This window comes from Alternaria hordeiaustralica, assembly GCF_023758085.1.
Source record: "Alternaria hordeiaustralica strain BMP 2776 chromosome Unknown scaffold_3, whole genome shotgun sequence".
Taxonomy (NCBI): domain Eukaryota; kingdom Fungi; phylum Ascomycota; class Dothideomycetes; order Pleosporales; family Pleosporaceae; genus Alternaria; species Alternaria hordeiaustralica.
In genome coordinates, this window is record NW_026056775.1 from 1,679,872 (window position 1) to 1,707,853 (window position 27,982).

The 27,982-nt window shown below is 52.7% G+C and overlaps 10 protein-coding genes across 10 annotated transcripts; 4 read left to right on the forward strand and 6 right to left on the reverse strand.

The window, feature by feature from the left end:
* Positions 1-184: 184 nt before the first annotated feature.
* On the reverse strand, positions 185-1,424 carry J4E84_002709 (uncharacterized protein; the record flags this gene model as incomplete). The annotated part of the gene is made up of 2 exons (XM_049385329.1): positions 185-1,082; positions 1,132-1,424. 2 exons carry the CDS (start codon positions 1,422-1,424, stop codon positions 185-187), a joined length of 1,191 nt encoding a protein of 396 aa, XP_049247352.1.
* A 1,445-nt stretch (positions 1,425-2,869) lies between these two features.
* J4E84_002710 (uncharacterized protein) lies at positions 2,870-4,520 on the forward strand (the record flags this gene model as incomplete). The annotated part of the gene is made up of 2 exons (XM_049385330.1): positions 2,870-4,414; positions 4,491-4,520. 2 exons carry the CDS (start codon positions 2,870-2,872, stop codon positions 4,518-4,520), a joined length of 1,575 nt encoding a protein of 524 aa, XP_049247353.1.
* A 1,937-nt stretch (positions 4,521-6,457) lies between these two features.
* J4E84_002711 (uncharacterized protein) lies at positions 6,458-8,062 on the reverse strand (the record flags this gene model as incomplete). The annotated part of the gene is made up of 1 exon (XM_049385331.1): positions 6,458-8,062. One exon carries the CDS (start codon positions 8,060-8,062, stop codon positions 6,458-6,460), a length of 1,605 nt encoding a protein of 534 aa, XP_049247354.1.
* A 516-nt stretch (positions 8,063-8,578) lies between these two features.
* ANB1 (translation initiation factor eIF5A) lies at positions 8,579-9,097 on the reverse strand (the record flags this gene model as incomplete). The annotated part of the gene is made up of 3 exons (XM_049385332.1): positions 8,579-8,643; positions 8,697-8,829; positions 8,882-9,097. 3 exons carry the CDS (start codon positions 9,095-9,097, stop codon positions 8,579-8,581), a joined length of 414 nt encoding a protein of 137 aa, XP_049247355.1.
* Positions 9,098-9,602: 505 nt separating this feature from the next.
* On the forward strand, positions 9,603-11,688 carry J4E84_002713 (uncharacterized protein; the record flags this gene model as incomplete). Its single annotated transcript, XM_049385333.1, has 2 exons — positions 9,603-10,083; positions 10,133-11,688. The coding sequence occupies 2 exons, from the start codon at positions 9,603-9,605 to the stop codon at positions 11,686-11,688; spliced, it is 2,037 nt and encodes a 678-aa protein (XP_049247356.1).
* Positions 11,689-11,948: 260 nt separating this feature from the next.
* On the reverse strand, positions 11,949-12,582 carry J4E84_002714 (uncharacterized protein; the record flags this gene model as incomplete). The annotated part of the gene is made up of 2 exons (XM_049385334.1): positions 11,949-12,076; positions 12,141-12,582. 2 exons carry the CDS (start codon positions 12,580-12,582, stop codon positions 11,949-11,951), a joined length of 570 nt encoding a protein of 189 aa, XP_049247357.1.
* Positions 12,583-13,268: 686 nt separating this feature from the next.
* Positions 13,269-14,816, forward strand: J4E84_002715 (uncharacterized protein; the record flags this gene model as incomplete). Its single annotated transcript, XM_049385335.1, has 3 exons — positions 13,269-13,539; positions 13,590-14,438; positions 14,488-14,816. 3 exons carry the CDS (start codon positions 13,269-13,271, stop codon positions 14,814-14,816), a joined length of 1,449 nt encoding a protein of 482 aa, XP_049247358.1.
* A 313-nt stretch (positions 14,817-15,129) lies between these two features.
* Positions 15,130-17,242, reverse strand: J4E84_002716 (uncharacterized protein; the record flags this gene model as incomplete). The annotated part of the gene is made up of 2 exons (XM_049385336.1): positions 15,130-16,824; positions 16,871-17,242. 2 exons carry the CDS (start codon positions 17,240-17,242, stop codon positions 15,130-15,132), a joined length of 2,067 nt encoding a protein of 688 aa, XP_049247359.1.
* An 897-nt stretch (positions 17,243-18,139) lies between these two features.
* On the forward strand, positions 18,140-19,544 carry J4E84_002717 (uncharacterized protein; the record flags this gene model as incomplete). The annotated part of the gene is made up of 2 exons (XM_049385337.1): positions 18,140-18,673; positions 18,723-19,544. The coding sequence occupies 2 exons, from the start codon at positions 18,140-18,142 to the stop codon at positions 19,542-19,544; spliced, it is 1,356 nt and encodes a 451-aa protein (XP_049247360.1).
* A 1,456-nt stretch (positions 19,545-21,000) lies between these two features.
* Positions 21,001-24,250, reverse strand: J4E84_002718 (uncharacterized protein; the record flags this gene model as incomplete). The annotated part of the gene is made up of 4 exons (XM_049385338.1): positions 21,001-22,577; positions 22,627-23,861; positions 23,905-24,177; positions 24,234-24,250. 4 exons carry the CDS (start codon positions 24,248-24,250, stop codon positions 21,001-21,003), a joined length of 3,102 nt encoding a protein of 1,033 aa, XP_049247361.1.
* Positions 24,251-27,982: the final 3,732 nt, after the last annotated feature.

Below are 27,982 nucleotides of genomic sequence, written 5' to 3' on the forward strand. Positions count from 1 at the left end.
CAATATGATCAAGGCAGTGTCTTCGTGATTCATAGAAAGCAAATGTACATTCTAACAGTTGCACAGACTCTATGTTGCTATGTGCCGACCAGTGGTATACTATCATATCGTCAAACAGATCTTTTGAACGCCGGAACGCCAACACATTGCGCCGTGCCATGCAATGATGATTGTAATGGATTGTTTAACCAGCAATCAACGGTGTCTGTACCGACTGGAGTGCCTCTTGCTTCATTGCTTTCCGCTTCTCCTTGCTGATGGAGCTCTTCTTCTCTGTCTTCTTAGCCTTCTTGGCCTCTCTCCTGGCCTGCTTCGCAGCGAGCTCTTCATCGTCGAGCATCTCCTCCTCCCACTCATCCCACTTCCTCTTGCGCTCTGCAGACTTGCCCTTTGGTGTGCCCTCTGTGATGGCCTTGTGGTACGGTCCTTCAAGGATTTGCTCAGACTCAGTCCATAGTTCGTCGGCGAGCCAGATGGGCAGGGCCTTGGTCGCGGGACCTTTGACGTGCAGACTGCGGATGTTGCGCCAGCCCTGACCGACGTGCTTGTTAACGACTTCGGACACGACAGCGGCAGTGTTCTCCGTAATCTGCTGAGGGGTCATGGAGAGGTTGGCGACCTTGATAGATGTGTTGGCGGAGGGGCTCATGCTGAGGTAGGTCGAGTTGAGAGCAGACTCAATCTCCTTTGCTACACCTTGCGGTGTGCCGACCACATTCTGGGACTCCTTCGCATCCTTGTCCTTCTTTGCGCTCTTGTCGATGTATGCGCCAGCAGTAAGGCGGATTGGAATTGGGCGCTTTGACTTGCTCTTGTAGAAGACTTTGCCGAGGCACTCTGCGACAATCTTGATAATTCGATCGTCGACCATGAAAACGTCGTACTCGGCGAGAAGCGCGCGCTTCTGCTCGAATGCCTTGTATCGCTTCTTCAGCTTGTCTACACCGAGCACACGCTGCACCTTTCCGCGAAGGGCGGCCGGGAAAGCGTCGGATGCGACGAGGTCTTTGTACGCTCTTTGCGGGTCTTTGGTGAAGATGCATATCCGTACATCGCTTGCAATGATGGGATGGGGCAGCTTGCTAGTATATGTTAGCGGTGTGGCGCAAGCGCTGCGATGCGCGAACATACATTGCCAGAGGCTTCATGCTCTTGGTGTTGCCAATCTGCTTCTTCGTCGCCAGACTGAGAAAGATGGGCTCGTCGACCTCCTCCGCCTCGTCCTCATCGGCTGCCAAGCTCTTCTTGGGTGCTTCCTCCTTCTTGTCCTCGACGTGTTTCTTCATGTGCGCAACGAGCGCCTTGGCCGCGCGCTCGACTTGCGACGGGTCGAGCTGGTAGGGCGTGCCATTCGTGGCTTTGGTAGTGAGCGGCGCCTCGGGCGCTTTCTCAACCTTCTTGGTAAGGGTCTTGGATTTGGCCATTGTTGCTGTGGTATGGTGCGATGTTGCTGGTCGCTGGAAATTCTGGGCTAGACCCTTGTCCCAACTCTTCGAACTTTTTGCCGGCGCCACAGTTTCTCCGAAGCCCCGAAGTCAAATGCGGGGCTCCTCAGAGCCAATCGTCGCGTCGCAGTATCCTCAAGCACACGACAGGCTATTCACCCTTGCAATGTCACCAGCCGATGGATTTCAATTTCAGTCCTTGTCCCCATGCCGTCAGCCGTTTCATGAGCAGCGCGTCAATGTGCTATAGGGGTACACAGGCTATCAGCCCGAGGTCATTTGTGCCCGTCACAGAAAAGTGGATGCAAGATGTTCACACCATCGTGGACTGGACCATTAAGGTTTCGTGGACGCGGCAGCAATTATCAAGTCTATATTGGATTGCCCACACGAGACAAAAGTGTTCGTTATCGATTGATCGAAGCCAGTCCGAACACGGTCCAGCCGAAACGCCATCACCGTGCGCTCGCCTGGCCATCTTTCACGACGCGTCTATACCACAGTCGCGCGTCCGTCGGCCCTACCGGTCCACTTTGGTTACGAACGTGTTTGCTCTCGCGTTAGCTGCATCGATTGCTGCAGAAAGTTTTTCTTTTCACCTGCGTGACGTTTGCCTGTATCTGGATATTGGCGTACGGCTGTGGGTCCATTCGATCGCTGCCCAAGGACGCGTAGTACATCAAGATCTCGGTACGCGTTGAGTGCCTGCGTGTAGATTGCTTTTGGGGTATTCACTTTACTTCACGCAGTCGTGAAGTTTACTGTAACCGACGTGTATGCCATTAGGGCAGCAGAAAGTGTGAAAGATTCCGTCTCAGCGCGTAGATATTACCAATGATTGCAGATTAATGTGGAATTGGCTGCAGTGCAGAGGGGCTGGCAGAGCGGAGAAAACCAAGTTAAAGTGGCAGCCGAGGACAGAATGTATGTCATAGGCGTAATAATTGTGCTCGTGCACAGAGGCTGGTGAACGGATATGGCCAACGTGACTGAACTTTGCGATATGTATAGCGAAGAAGCGCTGCAAAAGCCTGGAAAAGAATGCAATCGGACTAGCTGAGACACGCAGGGCATTTTGTATCTGAAAGCATGTTACAAAAGACGTATTGCAAGGGCGGAATGCGTGGTGAAGTCGGGTGCTGGTTCTTACGACGGTCCTAGCTTCATCACGCTAGCCAACCCACACCCGCGTGTCGCGACGTCTTCCATGATCGCGTTCGTGACCCGTAGTTTCGCAATTGACCTCATGGCCTCCTCCTCCTAACCTACGTCTTTCTTTTCTCATACCGCCTCGTGTCAATCTTCGCGTTCCCAACACTCCTTCTGCAGCCGCCGGCCTGCCCGTCTCCTTCGAGACACGTCCACCTTACCCCATAGACCTCGACACGCCAGCAGCACCGCGTCTTAGGAGCTCCCCACACGAGATGGACTTTTCACCCAGCAAGGCGATGCCGCACTCCCTCATCCAGTCGACAGAGACACAGTCGGGCCATGTTCGGAAGCCCACCCCAACGCTTCTTCCGGCCTTCGGCGAAGACGGGCCATTCTCTTCATCGCCCTTTCCACGCCCAACGTCCTCGAAACGCAAGTTCGAAGAGGACTCGCCCACCTTCCCCAAGCAGCTGAAGTACTACCCGACCCCCCAGCCCACGTCGTCGACCAACATTCTCTCCTCGTCGCCCCGCCATGCCCGGCCGGGCTTCGAGCGAACCTTCTCTGCTCTGTCGGAGAGGACCCCACTCGGTGCTGTGCCCACCGTCGACCTCCCCGCAGATGGCGAGGTCGTGAGAATGGGCCGCAGCTCCAACACGTCCGACTACCAGCTTTCCACCAACCGCCTCATCTCACGCGTCCACGTCCAAGCTGCCTACCACGCGCCAAGCCCGCCATACCCGCACGGCTACATCGAGGTTGAATGTCTGGGATGGAACGGTGCGAAGATCCACTGCAAGGGACGCATCTTCGAGCTGAGCAAGGGAGATACTTACATGTCAGAGAACCCCGAGACGGCCATCATGCTGGATGTACAGGATACCCGCGTCATGATTGCCTGGCCGACCATCCCTGTATCAAAGTTCTCCTGGGAATCCGAGGAAGAAGGCATGCCTACCCCGACTCGTACGCGTACCCAGGAGAACTTGGCCTCTAGTCCTCCTGTCGTTCCACGCTCGCCTGTCTCTCAAAGCCCTATCCGCCCTCCCGTCTTCGCGGGCCTCAGCTCGAATGCCCAGTCCGGTCCTGTTCAAGTGTTCGAAGATGCCGATGCAAGTGTAGACAGCCCTGGCGTCAAGACCCCAGGCTCTGCAGACCAGACCTTTATCCGCCCCTCTCTCCCAACCTCCAGGTCTAGTCACGAAGTTCGTCCTATCATCGACCCCAAGGAGAGTATCAACTTCGCTGCCGACGACTTCTCCGACAACGACGAAGAGAACGACCCTGTCGTACACTCATTCGGACCCTTCGGTCAGAACTTGCTCAACGGCATGGCTTCTTTCAACACAGCTACGCCAACACAGTCCAACGCCCCCCGTATGCGCGGACCACTACTATCACCGTCTCCCAGACGTCGAGTTACCGAGCCTATCCGGTTCAAAGAGTCGCCCATCAAGAACCATGTCATCAACCAGTTGGCGTTCTCTCGTATCCACTCGCAGCCACTCTCCGCCATCCATAGCAACCTTCCCGCCGAATTGAAGGCTTGTGCGATTAAGAGCACAGATGGCAAGGATGAAGAGGGCAACGGTGCATCCACACCCCTTCCTCAGCTCTCTAGACAAGAGCTCAAGAGGATCCTAGACGACACCCCCTGTGTTGGTGAGATCCCCCGTGCCGGCAAGGATGCCGCTGGCCAGCCGCTTGAGAACGAGTTCTACTACGTCCCTGAGATGGACACCAACCAGATGAGGCGTGAAACCATCACCGCCGGTACACGCAGCACTGGACTACGGTCTGTGAGGAAGACACACAAGGTACGTCACACTCACCAGCCCCTACACCCGTTGTTCATCAATGTCTTTCTCGGTATCAGTCGCTAACCATTGATAGCAATATTACTGGAAGAAGCCCCGTGTCTAAACAGCTCTGTGTTAGCATCACCCACGCCACACCGAATGGCAAACTCCGTTCAACTATACCCGTTTCTTTCTGCGTTCGTACCACCACCGCAACAACATCAGACGGCACACGTCCGCCACCGAGCCCTTCGTCGACCGCGCGTACACTACCTATACTTCTTGAATTCTACCCTGTTTTTATATGCATAGCGAGGCGTTACGATACCATTTTCACGCTCCTCGTTGCATCTCGGAGTTTCGAGTTCTTCCCTTTTCTTGTTTACACGTATGGTCTTCTCTGAACAAGAGATGATGTGTACTTTCTTTTACCTGCTGGATACGAAACATCTGTTGGATCGGCGTCTGCTCTATACGTTCGGTGGCGCTTTTGGTCTACGGTGAGAGTGACGAATGGGGAACTGTGTCGAGAGATGGCACTACGGCCCGGCATCACGGTACTTATTGCGACGATCATCAGCCACGGCGGAGAAGACGTTCGATTTCCTATCTACGAGTGTTTAGTATGTGAGCAAGAAAAATTCTGTGTACTTGTATATTCGATGTTTTCTACGATCAAATCAAACGAAAATTCAAAAACTGTCGGATGTTGATGTGATTATGTCTGACACGCGGCCATGGCCTCATAATCCCAAATCTCAAGGCTCATACGACATGGAGCATCACAGTTCAAGAGTTGAAATGCATCAGTGCGTTCCAAGGCGTTTGGTGTTGGAGCACCGTGCGGTATGATCGGTGACGTCATAAATTACGCTCGTGACGCGATCTCACGTGACATACTGCAAGGCCATCGAACATGTGCAGCAAGATGTAGCAAGATGGGGAGCAATAGAGTCGAAGCTGGTGGTGTTTGAATTTGATCGATTCACTCTACATGCCTGATTCCCTTCATAAAGTCTCAGATGCGAGACAAGACAAGCACGCCATTGATGCCATGTGCTGTGGAAGAAGTAGTAGCGACCTAGCCCTCATATCCATCGCATGCAATCGTTGCAATTCGTTTCCACCGACCCCGTTGCTCTCTTCGCCAGACGCCGATAGAGGCGAGTAGTTTACTTCAACTTCTTCTTGGGGCGGAGCTGGTTGGTGTGTCCGCACTTCTTCTTGCGCTGTGGTGTTGTTAGTCAAAGTCCGATACCCCAACCGTTCCTGGTTCAAGGGACAGGGATTTTCTCATGACGTACGCAGTTGACAGCCCTCGGTGGTAGGCGTGCGTAGCACTTGCGGCAGATCATCTTGTCGCAGTTGTACTTGGAGGCAAGGGCCTTGAGCGAAGGCTCAATGATACCACCACGGAGACGGAGGACCAAGTGGAGGGTGGACTCCTTCTGGATGTTGTAGTCGGACAGAGTGCGGCCATCCTCGAGCTGCTTTCCGGCGAAGATCAGGCGCTGTTGGTCCGGGGGAATGCCCTCCTTGTCCTGGATCTTGGACTTGACGTTGTCTGCCCGCTGTCAGCTTCTATCCTCCCTCTTCTACATGTTTTGCAAGCGCGGGCGATGCGATGCGATGCGGCGCGGTGCGGAGTACTGCCGTCGAGTGGCATTGGGGGTGTGCGTACCGATGGTGTCACTGCTCTCAACTGCGAATAAGTCAGCGCGGGGCCCATTGCAATTCGTGCATCCGAGATATACCTTCGAGCGTGATGGTCTTGCCCGTCAGGGTCTTCACGAAGATCTGCATCTTTGGCGGTGTTGCGGTGTTCCGTGATCTCAGTATCGAGGTTGAGGGCGGAAGTGGTAGACGAATTCCACACTGTGTGCGCGCACAGACACCCATGCTAGGCCGGCAATCGTTAGCGCGCGTCAAGCGCCCCTCACGTGTGACGCCTTCCATCCCTCCAAACCGGCGCATCAAGCGTGCATTAATTTCGAAGAAGACAGCTTTTTCGTATGTGATAGTCAAGCTTTAGATTTGTATTATTACATGCACGTGGCGACCTCAAGCTTGCCTCTTCTGTGCCTTCTTCCACTGCTCAACCCTTGCTTCTGTGGAACCGACTGCTAAGATGAGCATATCCATCGATAGCCCTGCAATTTTTGCAGCTTCTCTGTACAGCGTCTTTGCTACATCAGGAATCTCTTCTTCCGTCTTCCAAATCGGGTATGCCTGCCCTATCCTAAGTATCTCAATGTTCTCCTCGGCTACCACTGGGACTGTCTCCATTGCGCCCTGAACCACTTTTATCACCTCCAGTTTTTCGTTTAACGGTAAAGTGTGGGATGCCTCCTGTGGAGGATGAAGTATTGTAGTGTCGATAGGAAACATATTGTACAGCGCATGTCGGAAGTCATCAGCATCCCTGGTGCGCTGAATTTCGGCATCATCCAGATACTCGGTGGCGTAGAAGTCCAGGTACTGATCCATCTCTTCAGGGCCCATCGTGAGAACATCTTTCTCCCGCACCTTTGTCAACTCCTCGGTCGTGAAGCGTCCCCTGCCTCCTCGCCTGGCTTCCTCCGCGGCCTTCATCTGCTCCCGCCACAATTCCCAGTTCATCGTCGCCGCTGTTGGTTCGGAAGATGATTTCGGATAACGCTTCTCATTGTCGAGAGGATAAAGTAGCTTGATGCATATGACGAGGGAGCTCACTAGTTGCGCCTCAGCGAGATGCCGTATACTCAGACGCTTCTTACCATCGTGGTGAGGAGCGAAGTCATAGCCGAGCAAGTCGCCGAGTCGTTTTGTTGCATCATACAGCTCCAGTGGCAAGGCAAGCTCTTTCAGATAGCGGAACAGAAGGAGCGGCACGTTCAGAGCTGGCCATGTGATACCGTGGTCTTTGCTGTAGCTCATTTGTAGGTCTATGAGCGTCTTGTAAAATCGTGTATAAGTAAGCGATGCGCTCGGATCGAGAACAGCACGGTACGCAGGTAACAGTCGATCTCTCATGGTGAGTGGCAGTAGCTTGATTGCTCTGCGATATGCTAGTTTGCCATCAATGACCCACGCATAGACATCGCCTGGTGTAAACGGCAGCCTTAGTGTCAAGATACCAAGGTAGCACAAGACTAGACAATCATTGAGATTGGGTGCGGCGGCTAATCTCATGCTCCTTTTTCCCTTGGTATCTCTAAGATGACCCTTCTCAGTATCTGTGGCATCATCCTCGCTTTCCATGGTGCTGAAAAGTGGTTGACTCTGTGACTCTGAGGACTCTTCATCCTGACTCGCGATCCGGTCTCCAAGTTGAGCAATGCGCAGCGACCAGAGATCGCGTGTGACTGCTTCAAGCTCCACGGGTAATCCTCGATCCTTGACGAGGAACCAAAGTTGATGTCGCAGGACGAGCTGTAGACATTTCAAGTATAGATCAAAACCTCGGGCGCCCTTGTAAATTTTACCAGTGGATTTGGCGTCATCATCCGTCTCTTTCTTCTTGCGCGTGACTGTTCGAGAAGCCCCTACGTAGTCATCGTCATCTTCTCCGCGGACTAAGCCAGCCTGTTGGTGGCCGTTCTGACAATACAAGAAGCCGTCTTCGCCCTCTTCGTAGCGTCTAGACCGGCAGTTTTCGACGCCACAAACGGGGCCTTTAGTCGACATAGACGAGGCTTAAATGGATTTGGCGGTGTAGCTGGACAAGGAAAGAGTCGATGCAGGTATTTCAAGGTAGCCAGGCTGCAGGTGAGATCAAGTGCGATTTAGTGCTGCGTCACATGTTATAGTTCCATGGTTGTTGTCCAGGATACACGAGATCGAAGTTCGCGGGCGACTAGCGCGGATCCGGCAACCAGTCACACGAATTTTCTACCAATGAGGGACGCGACATTTGCCGTAAAGTCATCACCTTTTATTCATTGCCAGAAGCGTAAGGGATATATCTAAAGAGGGAAATGCATCGTAATACGTTTCCCAGACATGGCAATGCAAAGAACCCAAAACCATCCGAAGAACCTCGTGCATTGGTCGCCTAGTGCAAATCGCACGGGAGAATGCTACGTTTGCCGCGGAGCTACAACTTTGCACGCAATATGCAAAGAGTGTTGCAGCCCCGTTTGTAATCTGTCTGCAGTCCGCGCCTTGCTTCCTGTCAAACAGTCTACGTATTGAGCGATGCGCTTATTTGGGAGCCTCCTTGGCATCGATGCAGGCCTCCTCACCCATGGCAGTAAGGATAATGACGTCTGGTGGTATGTCAGCATGACCCAAAAAATCGCCTATTCCGAGTGTAACTTACTGGTGTCCTTTCCGTCCTCGGTGAACATCTTGTTGATCTTGTCACCAACTTCACCATCGGGGATCTTGACGTCGTCCTTGGTGGAACCGTCGTCGGACATGAGGGAGAGGAAACCGTCGTCAGTGACGTCGAGCTAGTTCGCGGGTTAGCTCGGGCTTCGCATTGGAGCCTCATGGGCCACTTACGAGCTGGTACTCGCGACGGGTGACGTTGGGAACGTCCATGTTGTGGGTGGAGGGGCAGAGATCTTCGAGCTTCTTGCTGGTGAAGATGTCGATGGCGACCAGATGGACCTTGGCGTGACCGTGCTTTCCGGTCTTGGAGGTGGTCATCTCGACGATCTTGCAGGGGCGGTTCTTGATGCAGACGAAACCGTTCTTCCTCAAGGCAGAGCACTGCATGGGGTAGGTGGTAGAGGCACCCGCATCGGCGGAGTCGAAGGTGTGCTCATGCTATAATTTGCGGCGTCAGTACGGGGCGCAAGAGGGCGGCGCAAGAGGGTGCGAAGCTGGAGCGCAGCTGGCGACAGTGCTCCGAAGGGTGGGGTAAGAGCACATGCGGGGCTGGATTCCGAGGGACGTACCTGCGCGTCGTTGTTGTCCGCCATGGTGATGAATGAGAGTTGATGCGACGGGGAGGAAGAGGCTGAGTTCGGGCTGCTGGGCGAAGGGCAGTGGGGTGGGCAGTGTCCTTAAATGGAGATGGAGAGAGAAGTCTTTTGCGTGGGCAAAATTGGGCAGGCGCGGAGGGGAAGGCGGCGCTAGCGGATCCCTGTCTAGTCCGCGGATAAAACAATCGCCGGGCCTGCTATGTGAATCGAGGTGCTCTACAGCTGCCCTCAGGACTCGCTATCCGTGTTTGATTCTTAGCATGCACCCTTGAACTGATTGCGACCCAGTAGGCATCATGTGGGGTCTAGATAGGCTCTCTTCGTACTCGACACCCACCGGCACGCCGCCTCCACGACGCGACTCGTACTCGCCCGCTCCCCGAAGGGGCTATCCAGCGCCCGCGCAACCCGTGAGGCCGGGGCTGAATCCGCGATCGTCTTCGCTGACGCCCCTCATATCGCCTAATGCTTCGACTGCGAGCCTGCCTCTATCCGCGCGCATGCCAAATGGCGGGCCACGTAGGCGCCAGACAGGGGGTGTTCCGCCCAACGTGCCAGATCCCATACACGTGCTAGAGTCGATTATGGGAGGACCACCGCGCAACTCGCCTGCCACGAACGGGGAAGACTCGACGCGTATATCGGAGAAACCTGAAACGGTAGAGGAGGATATTGATTTCGGGGACCTGAGCTTGCACGATTTCGCAGCGGCGAAGACCGCAGAGCGACAGCAGCCCACTTCTGTACATACATATAGCGCGCAGTCAGTCGAAGAATGTATGTTTTCATGCTCAGAGTCCCAGGTCTTTGCTCATTGTGCTTGCAGATGACAAAGACAAAGACAAGTTTGAGGACCTACACAAGTCGATACTGGCGTGCGATGAGGTGCTCAAGTCGGTGGAAGCAAACCTGACAAACTTCCAGTCTGATCTCGAGGCTGTGTCTGCAGAGATAGAATCACTCCAGAACCGGTCCATTGCTCTGAACACCAAGCTGGAAAACCGAAAAGTGGTGGAGAAGCTGCTGGGACCGGCGGTCGAAGACATCAGCATATCACCAGCTGTCGTGCGTAAGATCGCTGAAGGTCCGGTCGATGACGGCTTCGTGCGCGCCCTTGCAGAAGTCGAGAAACGGTCCAAGACAGTCAACGACAAAGCCAAAGAACATCCAGACTTGATGGCCACAAAGGACGTCAAGCCCCTGCTGGACGATCTCGTAAACCGCGCCGTTGAACGAATACGAGACTATGTAGTCGCCCAGATCAAGGCCATCCGTTCACCTTCCATTAATGCGCAGATCATCCAACAGCAAGCATTCCTAAAATACAAGGACTTGTATTCTTTCCTCGCGAAACACCAGCCAGAGCTTGCGCAACAGATAGCGCAGGCATACATATATACCATGCGGTGGTACTATCTCAACCACTTCAGCCGCTATCGAACTGCGCTCGAAAAGATCAAAGTACATGCCATGGACAGGTACGATGTACTGGGCGAAGATCCCAGTGCGAGGAGAGCTGGAACTCTGCTCGGTCAGTCTCGAAACGCACCAGTTGCATACGACGCTTTTTCTCTCGGACGACGTCGCGACGCACTGAAGAGCTCCTCTGTCAATGCCTTGCCAGCGAACGTTGCCGAGGACGAGAAGTCGCCGCATTACCTCGAAGTCCCTTTCCGCAGCTTCAACCTCGCACTCGTCGACAACGCATGTTTTGAGTACACCTTCATATCTACATACTTCGCCCCATCACAAAACTTTCACGCGATCTCACGAACCTTTAACTCAATCTTCGAGCCTACGCTAGCAGTCGGCCAAGCGGTTACAAAGTCGCTCGTTGAAGCAACAACAGACACGCTTGGTATACTCCTGTGTGTACGACTCAACCAGCACTTCGCATTCGAGCTACAACGTAGAAAGGTGCCGACGGTAGAAGGCTACATCAACGCAACCAACATGTTACTGTGGCCAAGGTTCCAGCAGGTTCTGGACATGCATTGCACCTCGCTTCAGAAAGTCACTGCATCTCTACCCGGCCGACCTTCGACTGGTGCGGCGCTACTTGGCTCCAGCTCTTTCACCGCTACCTCCACAGCGCCAACACCTCTCACACAAAAGTTTGCAAACCTTCTCCAAGGCATCCTGGCTCTCTCTTCGGAAGCAGGCGACGACGAGCCAGTCAGTGTATCCGTGGGCAGACTGAGAAGCGAGTACGAAGCCTACCTCACCAAGCTGAGTAAGGGTATCAGCGATGCACGGAAGAGGGAGAGATTCTTGTGTAACAACTATAGCTTGGTGTGTACGATTTTGGCAGATGTTGAAGGAAAGCTTGGGGAGGAGATGAGAGCACACTTTGAGAAGCTGAGAGATGCTTTCGACAAGTAAAGTAGCTGATAAGAACAATGAACATCAGCACTACAGGCTGACAGACATTCTGGCAATGTCTTCTGTTCTGTGTACTCAATTATCCATTAGACACCCACTCCCATACGAGCAAGAAAACTAATAGGTGTAGGCAGGTCTAGTTGTCCTCTGTCGACTAGATTGACGTGATGTTATTCATTTCATTTCTATCCAATGCGTGCTCTTTGATTATCGAGTCTTTTCGCTGAATAGACACAGCGCAGCTCAGCATATGGCGCTCTCTAACCCATCAACGGGGCCCAGTCCTTCTTTGCCTGCTCGGTGAAGAAAGGCTTGACGTAGATGCCCTTGCCAAGAGTGAATCCCTTGCTCCTCAATAGCATGTACATGGCGTTGAGGTGGAAGTAGCCTGAAAGTCCGTGTGAGCATACATTCTACATTTGACATGTAGTTCCATCGAGGGTAATACTAACTGTTGGGAATGACGAAGCTGTTATAGTATTCAGCCAAGTTAGACATAGTCATAGTCTTGCCCGCAACGGTTACATCGAAGCTCTTTCCAGCGCTCTCGTTGTAAGTCTTCTCGTCAACGGCGTCAAAGACAGCGGCAAACTGCTTGAAGAAGTTGATGACGTCGTCGAGGGACGAGAATGATGAGGGGTCCAGGTTAGGGGGTGCGGCCGATCCGTTGAGCTTCAGGGTGGTGAGGCCATCGAGTGGGAACTTGCCGACGAGGATGGGTTGCATGCGGAGGGGAAGCATGTCGCCGAGCTGGGCGTTGAGAAGGTCCTGGTCGGAGGGCAGCGAGCTGTTCTTTGCCTGCTCTTCCTTGGCTGCTGTGAGGAAGCCAACAGCGCTGTTGGCGATGCCCTTGAAGGTGGGCACGGTGGCCTGGTAGAAGGAGGTGGAAGCCATTTTGGTGAGTATGTATGTATGTCGAAGTGGGGGTATGTGTTAAAGTAAGAGTATATTCAGATAGATGTATGAGCGAAAATTTGTATAGATGTGTGAAGAAAAAGAAAAGGGCGATCGCCCGAGTTATCTATATACCTGGGTACTCGAGATTCTGGAATGTACCCCTCGATCCGCGCATAACACGTACGTCGGCCCATTGTTTGTCGTTAACCCCGTTCCGATAATCCTGTCTCAGACCCCGTAGACTGCATAGCGCCGTTGAACTGCCGAGTGTGTGGGCTCAGGGCTTCTAGTCTACTGCACCACTGTGGATACAGTAGGCATCGAGATATACATAGTCCTTTTGCAATGAATAAGGTCAGAACTCTCGGTCGGACATCGAGCGAACGAGGTCCGGGCTGAACGTAAGGGAAATCGAGTCTGAGGCTCAGACATGTAAGTGTGACGCACCTGCATGTATTCTGAGGTGGTGAGACCGGAGAGCGGGCCTTTCCGCACTGGTACTGCACAACATTGCCCCGCCTAGTCCAGTGCACAGACCACAAAATTTCTACGTTCGCCGCCGTAAACCTCGGCATGCACGTACAGGACGGACTACTTCACATCCGTCACGGTGATCGCTGACACATCCTTGGTGGATACTATTCCGCTGTCCAGTTTCACGTCTAGAAAATTAATCATCAAGCATGGCCAAGCGGAAACGTAGCGCGAATGCGCAACTGCAGGCTGCAAAGAAGCAGTACCCGAACAGCATTCCAAGTCCACCACAAGATGCGAATCCACTCGAGCCAGCAAGCGTACATTCGGTCATCTCATCTGAAGAGATTGAGGTCGCGATTGAGACATTGCAAACGCTATCCTCACATCCACTACTAATCAAGTCAAAAGCGTGCAAAGACCTGAGGACTGCTGTATACGACTTCCGTCAAGCATGTACTACCGGCCTGAACTCAGCTGGTATGTCTGATATCTTGGGTTTCGAAATCGAAGACTAAGCGTAAGAATAGATGGCAGTAACCTCACTGCGCGCATATCAGGTGCGCTTACAGACGCCAAGTACACAGAAGCCCTCATCCTGTTGGCGGAGATGCGCATCAGGAAAGACACCCCAACACTAGGTGCTCTTTGTCGCTGGGTGCGTACTCTGGACGTAGTCTCCGGACTGTCGATTCATGTGCAGGTCCCTAGTCATACAGTAGTCGGTACGAATGCGCAAAACGACGAACTGATCGGCGTGCTGGACTCAATATTGCGAGTTACGGGTCCGACAGACACCACAGCCCACGGCATAGATATCGCATCAGGTATCTCATTGCAAGACACTTGGGATCTGCGTGGGACCAGCAAGCCCACTCGTCAAGTACGGAAAAGCGTCGAGGACAAAAGCATCTTCAACTCATGCTCCCCCGACCTCAAGGACCGCTTCCGCATCATTGAAACTACCGCCGGTCTGCAGCGCAAACCACCGAACCTTCATCCTGCAATCCTCTACGCTTCTCAAGACAACGCCGTCCTGCTCGGCAAAGGACCCAAGACAGAATGCTTCAAGCACCCAATCGTACCCAACCTCCGACTGATCAAGGACGTACTTTCTCCAGAGGAATGCTCCGCCATCATCGCAGCCGGCGAAACTATAGAGTTCATCCCCGATGCGCCGATGCGACCGCAAGGTGAAGACACTAGTGTGCTAGCCCACAACTTCTACTGGATCGTCGACCAAGCATTCCACGACAAGCTCTGGGAAAGAGTGAAAGCGTTTGTGCCGGACAGCGTGGCTGGCAAGAAAGTCCGCGGTATCAACCGACGCTTCAGAGTGTACAGATACGTGCCTGGTGCTGAGTATCGTATGCATATCGGTTCGTAGATTCTAAAACCCAAAATGATTCATATGCTAACTTTTGGCAGATGGCGCATGGCCACCCTCAGGCATTGATCCCGTTACCGATGCTTACAAATACGATGCGTCGCCAGCCGACGCGCGCCAGTCGTCTCTCTTCACCTTCCTTATCTACCTGAACGACGAGTTTAAAGGTGGTGAGACGACTTTCTTCGTTCCTAGTGTTAAGGAGGGCGTTATTAACGCTTACCCTGTAAAGCCTATCATGGGCAGTGTTGCGGTGTTTCCGCATGGCGAGGCGCAAGGAGCGCTACTTCACGAAGGCACGGGGGTTGTTGAGGGTGCGAAGTATGTTATCAGAACAGACGTCGAGTATGACGTTGATAGTACAGCCTGAGCAGCTGAACCTCGTGTTGTACTTTAGCAGGGACGGCCGCGCAAATCCGCATCATGTCTGCACAACAATATCACAGCAAAGTACCAGCAAAAAGATGCAACTCAGTTTCATGCAGCAGACAGATCCCATATCGTCATTTTCAGTCATCCAGAACGTACTATGTAGTCATGCTAATCCCCCAAGTCCCTTCCCAATCCCAGTTCCCATCAAAGAAAAGTGAACAACCCATATCATGTGTATAAAACATCGTCACAAGAAAAGCCCTTGAACCTAGATACCATCAAACGCCTCCCTAGTAGAAAAGACCCAAACCCTAGTAAGCAACACCACTAACCTTCCTCTGCGTCATCCCACTCCACCCACCACTCCTCCCCTCCTCAGCAATCTTCCCACTAACATCTCTCCTGCGTCCAGGGGTACCCAGATCCGACTCATCAAACTCATACGGGTTGATGTAATCGACACCAGAGCGGCTGACGACGCGCGGCGACTGGCCCTGCTTGGGTGTGTAGTTCGCCTCGCCCGTGCGCTTGATGCTCGTGTAACTCTTCTTGTGCAGCGTGAAGGGCGAGTTGGCCACGTTGTTGTGCGTGGGGACGGGCGGAGGAGTGTTGACGGCGTATTGTTTTGTGGCGCTGGGAAAATGGTTGGGTTGTTGGCGGAAGGAGCCTTTTGTGGGGGAGGGAGAGTTGGAGGCGCTGCGCACGCCTTCGGTCGCGGCTTGGAGGTTGCCGTAGTACCGCGATTTCGGGGTGCCGGAGCGGGAGTGCGAGCGGTCGAAGGTCTTTTCGGTGGAGATGGATGTTGTGGTCTTGGTGCGCTGGAGGCTGGGTGGGGGAGGGGAGGTGGCTTTGTAAGGGTCGTAGAAGGTAGCTGTGCCGGGGGGAGATGGCGGGTTCTGGCTGAGGGGGTTCATGCGTAGAGGTTCGGGTGCCTCGGGCTCTTCTTCGTCGTAGTCAGAGACGTCGTCGTAGGGAGAGACAGTGTTGTAGCCGTTGTTGGCGTTGGAGGGGAACATTGTCTGCTTGGGCGCTGGGTAGTGGTCGTGGTGCTCGTCTTCCTCGTCAGGATGCACGAACCAATTGTCGTTCTTGAGGCTTTGCTGGGAGTTGCGCTGGAGGGAGAGATCACCAGTCGCTTCTTGTTTGGAAGAGCGTGCGGTTCCGGGAGGAGTGTGGAAGGATTCCTTCGAGGAGGACGAGGTAACGTGGGATCCGCCACGAGAGTGTCGTTTGATGTTCGCTTGTTGAGAGAGCATAGACTTGCGTTGGGCCAGTGTCTGATTGTCTTCCTCGTCGTTGAGTAAATCGTCGCGGTGGTTGAGCTCTTTGCGGGACTGGTATGCGGAAGGAGGCTGAGAGTACATGGAGAAGCGCTCCTTGGATTGGCGAGCTGAAGCAGGTGTGTGAGGCGAATACGTGGTTTCTGAGTCTGTTCGCGTGTGCATGAATGCGACCTGGTTCTTGGTGGGACTTGGGACATCGCTGTAGATGTAGGAAGGAGTTTTCGAATCGCGGCGGTCTCCGGCAATGGTGCTCTGGTCGCTGAACCTCTTCTCTTGGTCTGACGTGAGAGGTGTAATGGCTGAGATTGAAGAGTTCTTGTGCTTGTGCTTGGTCTTTCTGCGCGAAGTCAGGTTGTCCTCAAGCGGATTCATGTCCGGTGGCAGCTTTGAGATCTTCCTGAAGAGGATAGCCAAGTACAGATCAATGGCGGTTGAGAGGACGTGGAGGCCGCCGGTAGCAATTGCGGTGATCCATGTTGTCAACAGGACTATGTTTGTCTCATTGTCTGTAGGGAACATGGTGCGCCACCGCCCAAGTGTTCCGGCATCCATATCGGAGTTGCGACGAGCCATGAGTACGGTGAAGACGTAGAACGGGATAAAGCCGGCGTCGGTAACGAGAGCAAAGAAGTGGTAGCTGGCGGAGCTTCCGGCTGGTCGCGTCTTGGGATTACGGACTAGATGGTATATCGCGTATAGACAAACGATGAGGTCCACACCGGGCTGTTTGTGTTAGCGAAGTCTTAAATGTTGACTGAGTTGTGCATACCGGTATCCTCAAAATATAGCCCTCTGTATCTTGCGCACCTCGAATGAAGATACCGCACAGCATGATGCCAATTGCGCCAAGCAGAGTGAGGATCTTCAGACTGAACTGGATCCATCGCGCAATGTCGATGAAGACTTTCGTCTTCGGGCTCATTTCCTTCGCGTGTGTGTTACCATACGGAAGGATGAGGTAGCTGTCCGGGTGCTTGTTGAAGTCGATGTAAGGACCTTCCTGCTTCTTCTTCGGTGGTGGAGGAGGCATGCGACTAGCCATGGTAACGGCCTTTGGATTGAACGTCGACCGAGTGGGGTCGGTGTCAATCATGGAATCCCTCGAAGCTGCGTACATATGGGGCTGCCAGCGGCCTGCCATTGTTGCGATTGAGAGCGAGAAGTAACGAAGGAAGGAAGTTCTGCTGCACACGACCGTCAGAACAGAAGGTGAGAGACGTCTTCTCGCTTATTAGCAAAGAGATGCAAATGCTGGTTGATAGCTGACATGGGCCCACGCGGGGACCTGGGGTGATATGTATGTAAATATGGGGTTGTCATGACAACAATCAATATCGACCAATGTAGATCCAGAACGGCTCATGACGTGAGGAAGCACGGATGGGACGGGTTTAGGCATTGACTAGTCGCAGCCACGAGCGGCTGAAACCTGTATTAGCCAGGAACATGTGGGGGCCCAATGAGTTGCAGCAAGGAATTGTGGTCAGGTTTGCTTTGTCGGTGGTTTGGGCGGCACGTTGGGCGGAGGAGAGGCCCAACAATACCGTGATCATATCATGGTAAACACGAAGCATTGAATTGGACTTGCTTTCGCTCATCATGATTCCAGTGTAAATGTGATGGTCGCGGCGTTGCATGGGTCCAAGGTTGGGTGCCATTGACCTCGGGAGCGTCCTGTTCGGTGGACCTTAGTCATCTCCAAGTTCCTCGTGCGGCGATCGCCGCTATCAGATGCAAGGACCTTCACACCATGCACCTTGTCCGCCACCTACAGAGGACGCCCTATGTTTGCGCTAGCTGCACTCAACGCATATCAGGCGCGTCGGCTCCGATAATACGCGACCATGGTACCTTGAAGCATGCGAGAGCGATCAGCACGATACGATATCGGACAACAAAGCCGTCTCCATACAACAGCGCATCTGCAACACCAAGACCACTTCGCAATGCCTACAGCACGACTGCAACCGCGCGCGGGCGCCTTCGCGTCGCAATCATCGGCTCGGGACCGGCAGGCTTCTACACGGCATACCGATTAATGAACAAGAACCAAGATGCCGTCGTGGACATGTACGAGCAACTCCCGGTGCCGTACGGGCTTGTCCGCTATGGCGTTGCGCCGGACCATCCAGAGGTCAAGAACTGCCAGGACACATTTGAGGAGGTTGCGCAATCGCCGCGCTTCAACTATATTGGCAATGTGAGAGTTGGACACGATATCGAGTTGGCCAAGATGAAGCCCCACTACGACGCGATACTGTTCTCATACGGCGCAAGTGAAGATAGGCAATTGGGAATTCCAGGCGAAGATTTACCGGGTGTATACTCAGCAAGGTCTTTTGTAGGATGGTACAATGCGCTGCCGCAGTTTCGGAGCCTGGAACCCAATCTCCAAGCTGGCGAACAGGCAGTCGTCATAGGGCAGGGAAATGTGGCGCTGGATGTTGCGCGCATCTTGCTCAGCCCTGTTGACAGTCTACGGCATACCGACATCTCGGAGCAGGCTATCCAGACGCTATCAGAGAGTCGGGTGCGATCTGTAAGGGTCGTTGGCCGGCGTGGGCCAATACAGGTACGTCTCATTATCCGCATGCATTGATATATCGCTTACTGGAAGCCAGGCTGCCTTCACTGTCAAAGAGGCTCGCGAGCTCATGAACATCCCCTCCGTCGCCTTCGAACCAATCGACCGCTCCCTCTACCCACCCGAGATCAAGAAGCTCCCCCGAGTACAAAAGCGGATAGCTGAAGTCCTTCTCAAAGGTAGCAAGGCTACTAAAGAGGAAGCGTCTCGGTCATGGGCCCTTGACTTCATGCAAGCGCCCAAGTCGATGCGCGCAGACGCTGGTCACCTCTCTTTAATCGCCTTTACAAAGCAACAATTTGTCCCCGACGCCGATCCTTTCGACCAACGAGCCCGCGTCGCACCCACGAACGAGGAGACATCGCTGGAAGCATCCCTAGCCTTTAGGTCCGTAGGATACAAATCGACCGGCCTGCCTGGTCTTTCCGACATCGGCGTACCCTTCGACGAGAAGCTCGGCATAATACCCAATGACATGCACGGGCGTGTCATCACACCATCGGCAGGGCCTGGAAGTTTAACAGCCGGTCACGTCCATGGACTCTACTGTGCAGGCTGGGTCAAGCGTGGTCCTACCGGCGTCATCGCTAGCACCATGCAAGACGCTTTCGCATCTGCAGACATCATTGCGCAGGACTGGGAGGCCGACGTACCGTTTTTGAACGATACCAGCGGCGACAATAGAAGCACGGGTCTCGGCTGGGATGGCATCAAAGATGATGTTACTAGTACACGACCGCTGAGTTGGTCGGACTGGAAGAAGATCGATGAGGCTGAACGAGCAAGAGGCAAGAGCAAAGGCAAGGAGAGGGAGAAGTTCCAGAGTGTGGAGGAGATGCTCAAAGTCTTGGATGCATGAAGACTTGTTTTAAGAAATCTCAGACACATAGTATGCATGGCGTATTGATCTGCTAGGTGGTGCTTCTCTCTCGCCGGACATGTAGGTGAAGTTGGCAGCCTTTTGAAGTGTGCTTGTTGTACATGTTCATGTCGTTTTTGGTCCCTCAAGGACATCAACACATGACCTGCATCAACATGTTCTGCTCATGATATGATATAATTTGGCGGCGCAAGTCTTGCTCTTGACATTTGGCACATCTGCACAACTGACGCGTTCTAAATACGAGCACTTTGTTTGCATGAACGATGCACACAGCCAGACGCAAATCATGTGTTCTTAGTTCATCGGTCGTGGAGAGCAGAAACTCACACATCCGCGATTTCCTTGAATCTTTGGAAATTTGTGCTAGAGATTGATGTGCAGAAGTCCTCTCCAGGCATAGTTGAAAGTTTATATAGGCCGACCGGCCCACCAACGAGGTCGCGAACGCACACAACGAAGAGATTCATCGCGATCTACTGTTGCAAGGTGCTCTTCTCATTTACCGGACCTGAGTTGTTTTGCGTTTCTTCCGCACAAACCATTATGGATGGAGGCTCCTCTTTTGGAAACACAGCTCAGGAAAAGACATGTCACGGTTTCGTCAAGATTTTAGTTCCTTGAGTCCGCGCGGTGTATTGAAGAGGAGAAGATGTCTGCACCACCGAGCTGTTTTTATACGCTCTTGCAGCAGCCAGCAGCCAGCAGCATGTACGCGCTGTATGATCTTTTTGGAGTATAGATTGTAGCCGCTCCGAGTCGATACTCCAGGCCCACCAACATGAAAATAGCAACACCTTGATTTTTGGGTCCCGACATGCGTTCCTTATCTTCTCTTTTGAGAGGCAGCGCCGCAAGGCATCCGTTGGTTTGATAAAAGTTTTGGGAGAGCAGAGCTTAGAAGAATCGTCATGGAAGAATACGAATCTGATTTCGGAGCAGGGCGGAGGCAGCGATCTACATCACCTGGAATATCTTTCTTTTGAGGTGTCGAGAAAGCGTAGAACATCTCAAAGTTGTATGTTGGGAGACGACCACAACAAGTAATCGTGGAAGGAAGTTTTTCGAGCTCAGTCTCATGAGTCGGACTGGAATAATTTTTGGAAGCAGGCAGCCACGTCCCAGACATGAGCTGGTAGTCATGAGATTTTGAGAAATCTTTCGGGAGACTTTGTGCGATGAAGAGTGAACACAAAGTATGAAAGACGGGTTTATATACTCGGCTACCGACCGACGGTGGCGTAGCGGAAACTACCGGGTCTCCGTTTGTACCACGGAGTGACCAACGACATGGGCCGCGATCATTCGCATCGACATCGAGCTTGGTCACTACGCGAATGGTCTCTCAAAGTGTGCTTCATTTGGATATATTCCTAGTTCTCTATCATACATCGTGGTATACATGTAGTTCGTCTACCCTCCGAAGTACCCTTCCCTATCGGTTCCCAAACCCCATAAAGCTATCCCTCACGGGCACATTCCCATCTATCGGCCTGCTATACCTACTGCTAACAGTCTTCTGCGTCCTCGTCGTCATATACAAACTCGCCGGCATAGGTGGAGGCCACAAATCCTGAACAGTAACGCCAGTCATTCTCGGTCCGGTAGCGGCTGCCATTGGGGGCCGGGGAGACAGCAAGGGGTCAAACACGCCTGAAGAGGGGCGGCGTTCTCCATAAGTAGTCGACCTGTTGTAGAACTCTTCATCGCCATAATTCATACTCTGAACTGGGTATGTATAGCCTCCGGTTTTGGGGTTGTAGATGCCGCGCTCCTGGTAGTTGATCCGCTCTTCGGGTGAGAGGAAGTTGTCGTCTTGTGCTTCAGCTTCGTTGATGCTTCCTTCTTTCCTGAAGTTGAATGGAGTGCCGATACCACTGTCTTCGGAGCCTTTGAGCTCTTCCGTCTTTCGTTGTGTGAGTTTGGGTTTGGTGGTGATCAATCTGGAAACCGATAGCGGATCTTTCCTATCGAAACCGAACGTAGCCATCGTGTCGCTTCGTTTGAGCCCACTAGAACCAACAGTCGTTGTTCGAGTCATGCCGGCTGCCTCTTTCTTGGCAATGTGTTGTTCCAACCAGGCCCGAATGCCGACTAATGCCGTGGCACTGATTTGTATCATCAAGACAATACTCACGAGACCAGAAACGCTCGCTGAGGTCAGCACCGCGTCGGCGACGCAAAGTGATATGGCACGCAGTGTGGCGAAACCCTGCAAGAAGGCGAATTGGCCTAGCCCCAATAGTAGCTGGGTACTGATACCACTGACGAGGTAGATGCGTTGCGGTGTCTTCGCAACCGCGATAGGGCCTTTAATTCCGGCGAATGCTGCGGGTGAGGGATGTGGAATCTCTGTACGAAGACGAACGATGGAGAATCCCACTGCTGGGAAAAGGAATATGAGACAAATGAGGCCCATGATGCCATGTGTGTCGCGGAAATGACGAGAGCTTCCCATACCGACCATGCCTAGGATTATACCAGTGATGCCTAGAATGGCGAACGTGATCAAAAAGCCCATACGCCATTTCCTGTTCTTGGCTTCATCCACTGGGAAGCCGGTCAGGACGGAGAACCGCCAGACTACACCCAAGACAAGGTATAATGGAAGGAAGGTAAGAAATGCGAGACCAGCGAACAGGACGTGTAGTCCTGTAATGACTGCAAATGGGACCAGCGCCAGGCCATTGATCTTCACACTCTGGCTTTCGATGATAATCTCGAACATGTTTCCTTCTGATAAGACTGTAATAGGTCCTCGGGGCAGTGCTTGCAATACCGTTGGGTCGAGAGTCTGACCGAGTTGGCCCATCGCTTTGCCCATCATAGTAGCGTTCGCTCTGGCCGCGGCCATAGCACCAAAAGCTGCGGACGCGATGCCGCCGATTCCCTGGCATGTGAGAGTATCGACCAATTTCTGTGCGCCTTTCTGCGCTGTGGCGGGGTCGATAGCTATAGGGAATTGGCTGGCTCCGCCTTGAGATTGACGGGCGGTAATCGGACTAGATGCTACTGCGATGTGTCAGTATATGCAAAAGCTCAGCTAGCAGCAATTCCTTACCTACACTGGAATCCTCGTGGAACTCTCCGACAATGCTTCGACGTGATGGAGGAGCCACATCAGACTTTGACATGCCCTGAGTGAGGTTTCTGACGATCTCCGCAACCAGTATCGTCGCTTTGCCTGTAAGCCCTCGCGCAAAGCCAACAGCCGAGCCGTTTAGCGTATCGTTAAACTGTGTCGGTGCCAAAACTGGCACATTGTCGTATGCCGTATCCGGAAGATCGCCACTGATCAAGTTCTTGACTCCTCCGACAGAATACATCGCGCTCACAACGCCTTCGATGGTACCTCTAGCGAGGCCTTCCGCTGCCTTCGCACCATCGATACCCTGCAATGCTTGAGGTGGGTTGTTCGCGATGAACGATTTCGCTTGTTGAATGGCGGTACCGTTAATGAGCAGGTTGGAAAAAAGGTTTTGCGTGAAACCTTCCGCAGCCAAGGCTGTTTGTTCGTTGTCGCTGTCAATATTACTAGCGATCATTGGCGGAGCATCCACTGCTTTGAAGTTCAATCCGATGGCAATCCCCATGCCTATACCCGCACCAGCTCCCGCAGCCATAGGTCGGAGCATGGCCTGGAGCTCGGTCGTGTTGGGGAAGGCCGTCATAGACCCGATGTCTAGATTTGAGAAGTTGCTGCCCTGAATGAATGACTGGCTAAGGCCTCTGGCGAAATGCTTTACGGTTCTCGGAAAGTCTATCGTGTCTGCTGTGGGATCCACAGATTGTCGCTTCTGATTCTCAGATCCTGATGGCTCTGATGCTGTCAAGCCCAAGCCGTTTCTTGCGCCTTCTCCTAGGCCCAGCCCTGCTGCTGCCGCGATCTTGGGAAGATTCTGCATGAAGCTCGAGACACCGGAACTATTTCCCAAACTCTTGATAGTGGCTCGAAGGTCAATGTTGGATACGATCGGCATTGCAACCCCAAGACCAAAATTTCCAGCTAGACCCTCAATGCTCGAATCCGACGAAGGCGCGAAACGTTGCTCTGTCAGACCGAACCCTACTGCAGTCGCGTTTCCAATGCCAGATGCCAGGGCAAAGGCCGCAGGGGCGAGAGAGAAGTTGTTGTCATCGAAGGAAGGGGTAATTTGCCTCGATAGGCCGTTTCCAAGTTGCTGAGCGACGAGGTTCGCACCACTTGCTGAAGCGTTGTAGGCGGTGGCGATGCTCGAAGCTATCGCGTTGGCTTCCTCCATGTCGGTCAGGTTGAGAGCAGTCGTTGTACCCATTCTGCTAATGGTTAGTCTGTTCGTTGTGGTGGGCACCTACGTACCCTAAACCTATACCCAGAAACAAAGCGGGTGTACCAAGGGAGCCCGTCATCAAGTCCCCTAGGCTGCCCAGTACACCGGCCAATCCACCTGTCAGATTGAACCCGCCTATACCACCAGCACCCGTCAAATCTCGGAAAGTACTACTGATGTCATCCTGCAAGTCCCTCCTCTTCAGTTCTGACCCCTCTTTCGACCGAACGTGCTTGATACCATCCGTGAGATTGGCGCCAAAGTTCTGGAGACTTTCCGAACGAAGCTTCTCACCGATATCACTGGAAGATAGTGCGATGGCTTCTGTGAGTGATAGTAGCGCACTACGCAACCTTACGTCTTGGTTGAGCGCATCGATGGTCTGTGTAGAGAAGATTGCTGTGAGGCTGTCTGGGTAATGTTCGCTAGCGAATGATCCCCGTGAGCCGAACCAAAAGGCAGCCGATGAGTAAAGCAAAAAGAAGGTCGTAAAGCATGCCAGTAGGTGCCAGACCGGCCTTTCAGAAGCAAACGCAAACATTATTATAAGGAGGTAGTGGGGTATCTCAAATACATGTGCAAGAAGAAACCAGAAGGCGAATGTGTCAATGGCGGTGGCCTGCCACAACACTCACTCAGGAACCAAGAGTAGGCGCCCGGCCAAGTGCCACAGCGATACTATATGTCGAGCAGAGTGGACATGGTGATGCTGTCCGGGGTGCCGTTCTTGAAACATCCTAGACGTAGAACTAGAAACGCTAGAAACATCAGAAACATGCCCACTTCATGTCGTACGTGCAGCATATCAAAGAGGCGCATTATGCGCTGGGGCCTGTTACTCCGTAATGCTGACACTTGCGCGAGGATCGCATTGCTGTGGATGGAGAACTGCTCGCAGTGAAGAAGTCTGACTGTAGTACAGGTCAGAGAAATATTTCTCCAAATCGAAGCCAGCTAGCCGCTCGCATGATCGCAAAACACAATTGTGGCCGAGACCATCTCTCGACGTCGCACAGGGTGCTGAAGGAGCAATAAAACAGTATTGCAGAGGGCTTTACCTCACTGCCGGGCTGTCCTAGTGGATGTGATCATCCCGCGACCGGGCCGTTCGGTAATGCGACGATCTTGAAACATGAGACATTGGCCAATGACCATGCACAACATTGAAGCTGTGTGATGAGCATTTTAGACGGCCAGTCAAGGTGCGAACAATGCCTGTAATGCTGGCGAATGGTAGTTGTCAAAGGACAAGAAGCGCGTGCCCCCGAACATTGCGGTCCAGGATACCTTCGCGAGCTCCGATGTTGAGGCTGCGTCTGTGGGTTAGCGACTGTGGAGCATGTGAAGTACCAGATTTGCATTCATGGCACGCGCGACAAATTCGCGTTCTCTGTGACACGCGCAGACAGCTCTCCTGGAGCCGCAGGTGCTTGACAGCTCCCAGGTCGTGTTACTCAGGCCGAGTAAGGTTTGAGAGGATGAGTGTCTATCGCATCCGGACCTTCAGATTGGGCGGGTGTGATATGGTTGCGATGTTTACGTTCGATTTGCGATGGTAGGGGGAAAGTTAAAAACAAGTCGACTGGACGGGTGAAGATGGAAGGAACAGACGCGTCACGCGTCGCGTGTTGAGCAGAAGCTGACTAAGCGCGCGTCGGCTGATCTGCGCCGAGACGGCGTGCGTTTCCCCACGTTCTGCTTCCTTTCCACAACACGAAACAGACAGCCACCTCTATTGTCTAGAGATGCAGTACACCTGCGATCTACCACATGCGACGACGGAGATCAAAGACTTTGCCTGCTCTATCCTGGCTTGGTGAACATAACGCAGAGACGCCATGGGATGGCGTGTATCTGGAAACTTGGGGAACAACAAGAGACGACGCACTGGGCTTGAATTTTCCTTGATATACTGTAGTGTCCACGCTCCTTAAGATGCTCAAATGACTTCCGATAATGACTGTTTGAATCTCCCAAAACCCATTGCACGATACGAGACGATCTCATATTGCCACAACATCAACATCAACATCTTACTCTAATACAGTCTACCCCGCATGATACATCCCACTCATCGCCTTACCCGACCCAAAACCATGAGCCACCTCCGAGTCATGATCTACTGAATCAGCATCATCCCAATCCTCATCCTCCTCTCCATCCCCAATAACAAACATACTCTGCAGCTTCTCTAACTGCTCCATATGATTCACAGACATCCTCTTGCTTTCTTGAGCAGCACTTTCACGCATGACAAGCGAGTCTTGACGCTCGATGAGAGTCCACGACGCTTTTTCTACAGCTTCGGCACTCCTTCCAGGATCCAAGTCCGCGGGCTTTGTACCTGCAGGCAACGCAACGGCTATTGCTACACGGTTGATGATGTCTAGTGCAGAGGGAAGAGGACGATGCTGGGGCGGTATGACTAGGTTACCGATGGTTTCGAAGTGGCTGATAAGGGAGAAGCGAGTCTCGGGTATGGAGAGACGTTGGGATTCTTCGTCTGCGGTAGTGAAAGCTGGGTTGGAATGAGGAGACTTGCGTCGAGAGAAAGTGTAAAGTCGGACCGGGTGGACGAAGATAAGAATTAGGAAGATGGTTAGCAAGACCGCGCCTGCGCAGCTAGCGACTATGGCACCGACTTGGTCGTGGGTTAATGCCATGAGTGTTGGCCGGGCTTGAGTTTGTGAAACTGATAGTTTGAAGGGTTTTTGTGAGCTGAGATGAAGCATTGAGACAGGAACTATCTTGATAAGCTGGAGCGACTGTGTGTTGAACGTCCGGACATGTAGTCGCACAGTGCTTGAATCTTGGTCACATTGCGGGCCCGGGGATATCTGATAGCAGGATGTCCGCTAGCCGGTTCGAGCAACCGACCTCCTGTACTGAGTTGCGATTGGTATATCTGTGTCTAACGTGAGGACGGGTCGTCGAGCCCGTTGCAAACTCCGTTCGATCTCCTGTTGGCGTTCTTGATTGGCCTTTCTCCGACGTCGATGTCGAAAGTAGCTTACAACTCCGACGACGATGGCCAAGATAGTTGCAGAGCCTAGTATGGAAACTATAATGATGATCGTTTGGTTGGAGATGCCTTGGGGTTGCAGCTCCTCGACTGACGCTTCGGCGGATGCGTCAGCCAGATCGGCTTCTTGGATATGTGAGGTGAAACTTGATGTAGCCATCTTTTGGTAAAGCAGATGACATTTGGAACTGCGATTATGGTCTTTGAGAGTAGAGCAGGATTCTATAACTAACCGGGAGCATAACCGGGGATCATCTTTGTTTGAAGAAGTTGCAGGAGACAAAGCCGTCAGTGTGCTCCGCCCAGTTGTACCACCGCAGATCACATTGCATACAAAGACGATGTAAAAAAAAGTACTAATGGCGAGATATCATGATTAGAAGTGATGGCTTATTGCATCGATACATACTTAAAGTCCTACCTTGTCTTTGAATTTCTCCCACTGCGTTTGTCGAGCTTTCTTCTGCTCTTCGGCAATCCGATTCCAGTGCTCCCTGTAATTTTGAATGAACACTCTCGGCTTCCATTCTTTTCGCATCTCCTTGCAACGCTCTTCCTCAAGGAGACTTTTCTCGGCATTGTAACGCTGGAACCATCCTCGATGAGTGAGGCGGTCGTGAGGCTGAGGCGAGCTAGTGGCAGAAGAGATTGCAGACTTCCACCACGTGCGCAAAGCCTGGAGATGGTGCTGGAAAGATGTCTTGCGTGGCGGTGTGTTAGTCAACGGAAGTATCGATTTCTTGAAACGACCGAAGAAGGTTCGTATTAGCTTCCGTGAAATCAGGAATGCCATGCCGAGAATCACGGCAATGGTGATCGGAATAATGGTCAAGGACTTGCGATCGATCCTCCAAAAAACATTTCGCGTCGACATGATACGCGCTTCAGTCTCGGTAGATTGTGACCCTGAAATGAGGCTGAGATCTTGGGTGATGTACTACCTAGAATAAAATTGCGGTGAGCGATTCCGTGATAAGGTCGAGACAAAGAGGAAATCGTGCATGGACAAAGCGATCCAATCAGTATCTAAACGCTAGTAAGTTTACAATGGTTGGGCGGTAGTAACCTATGCGCAAAAGCAATGA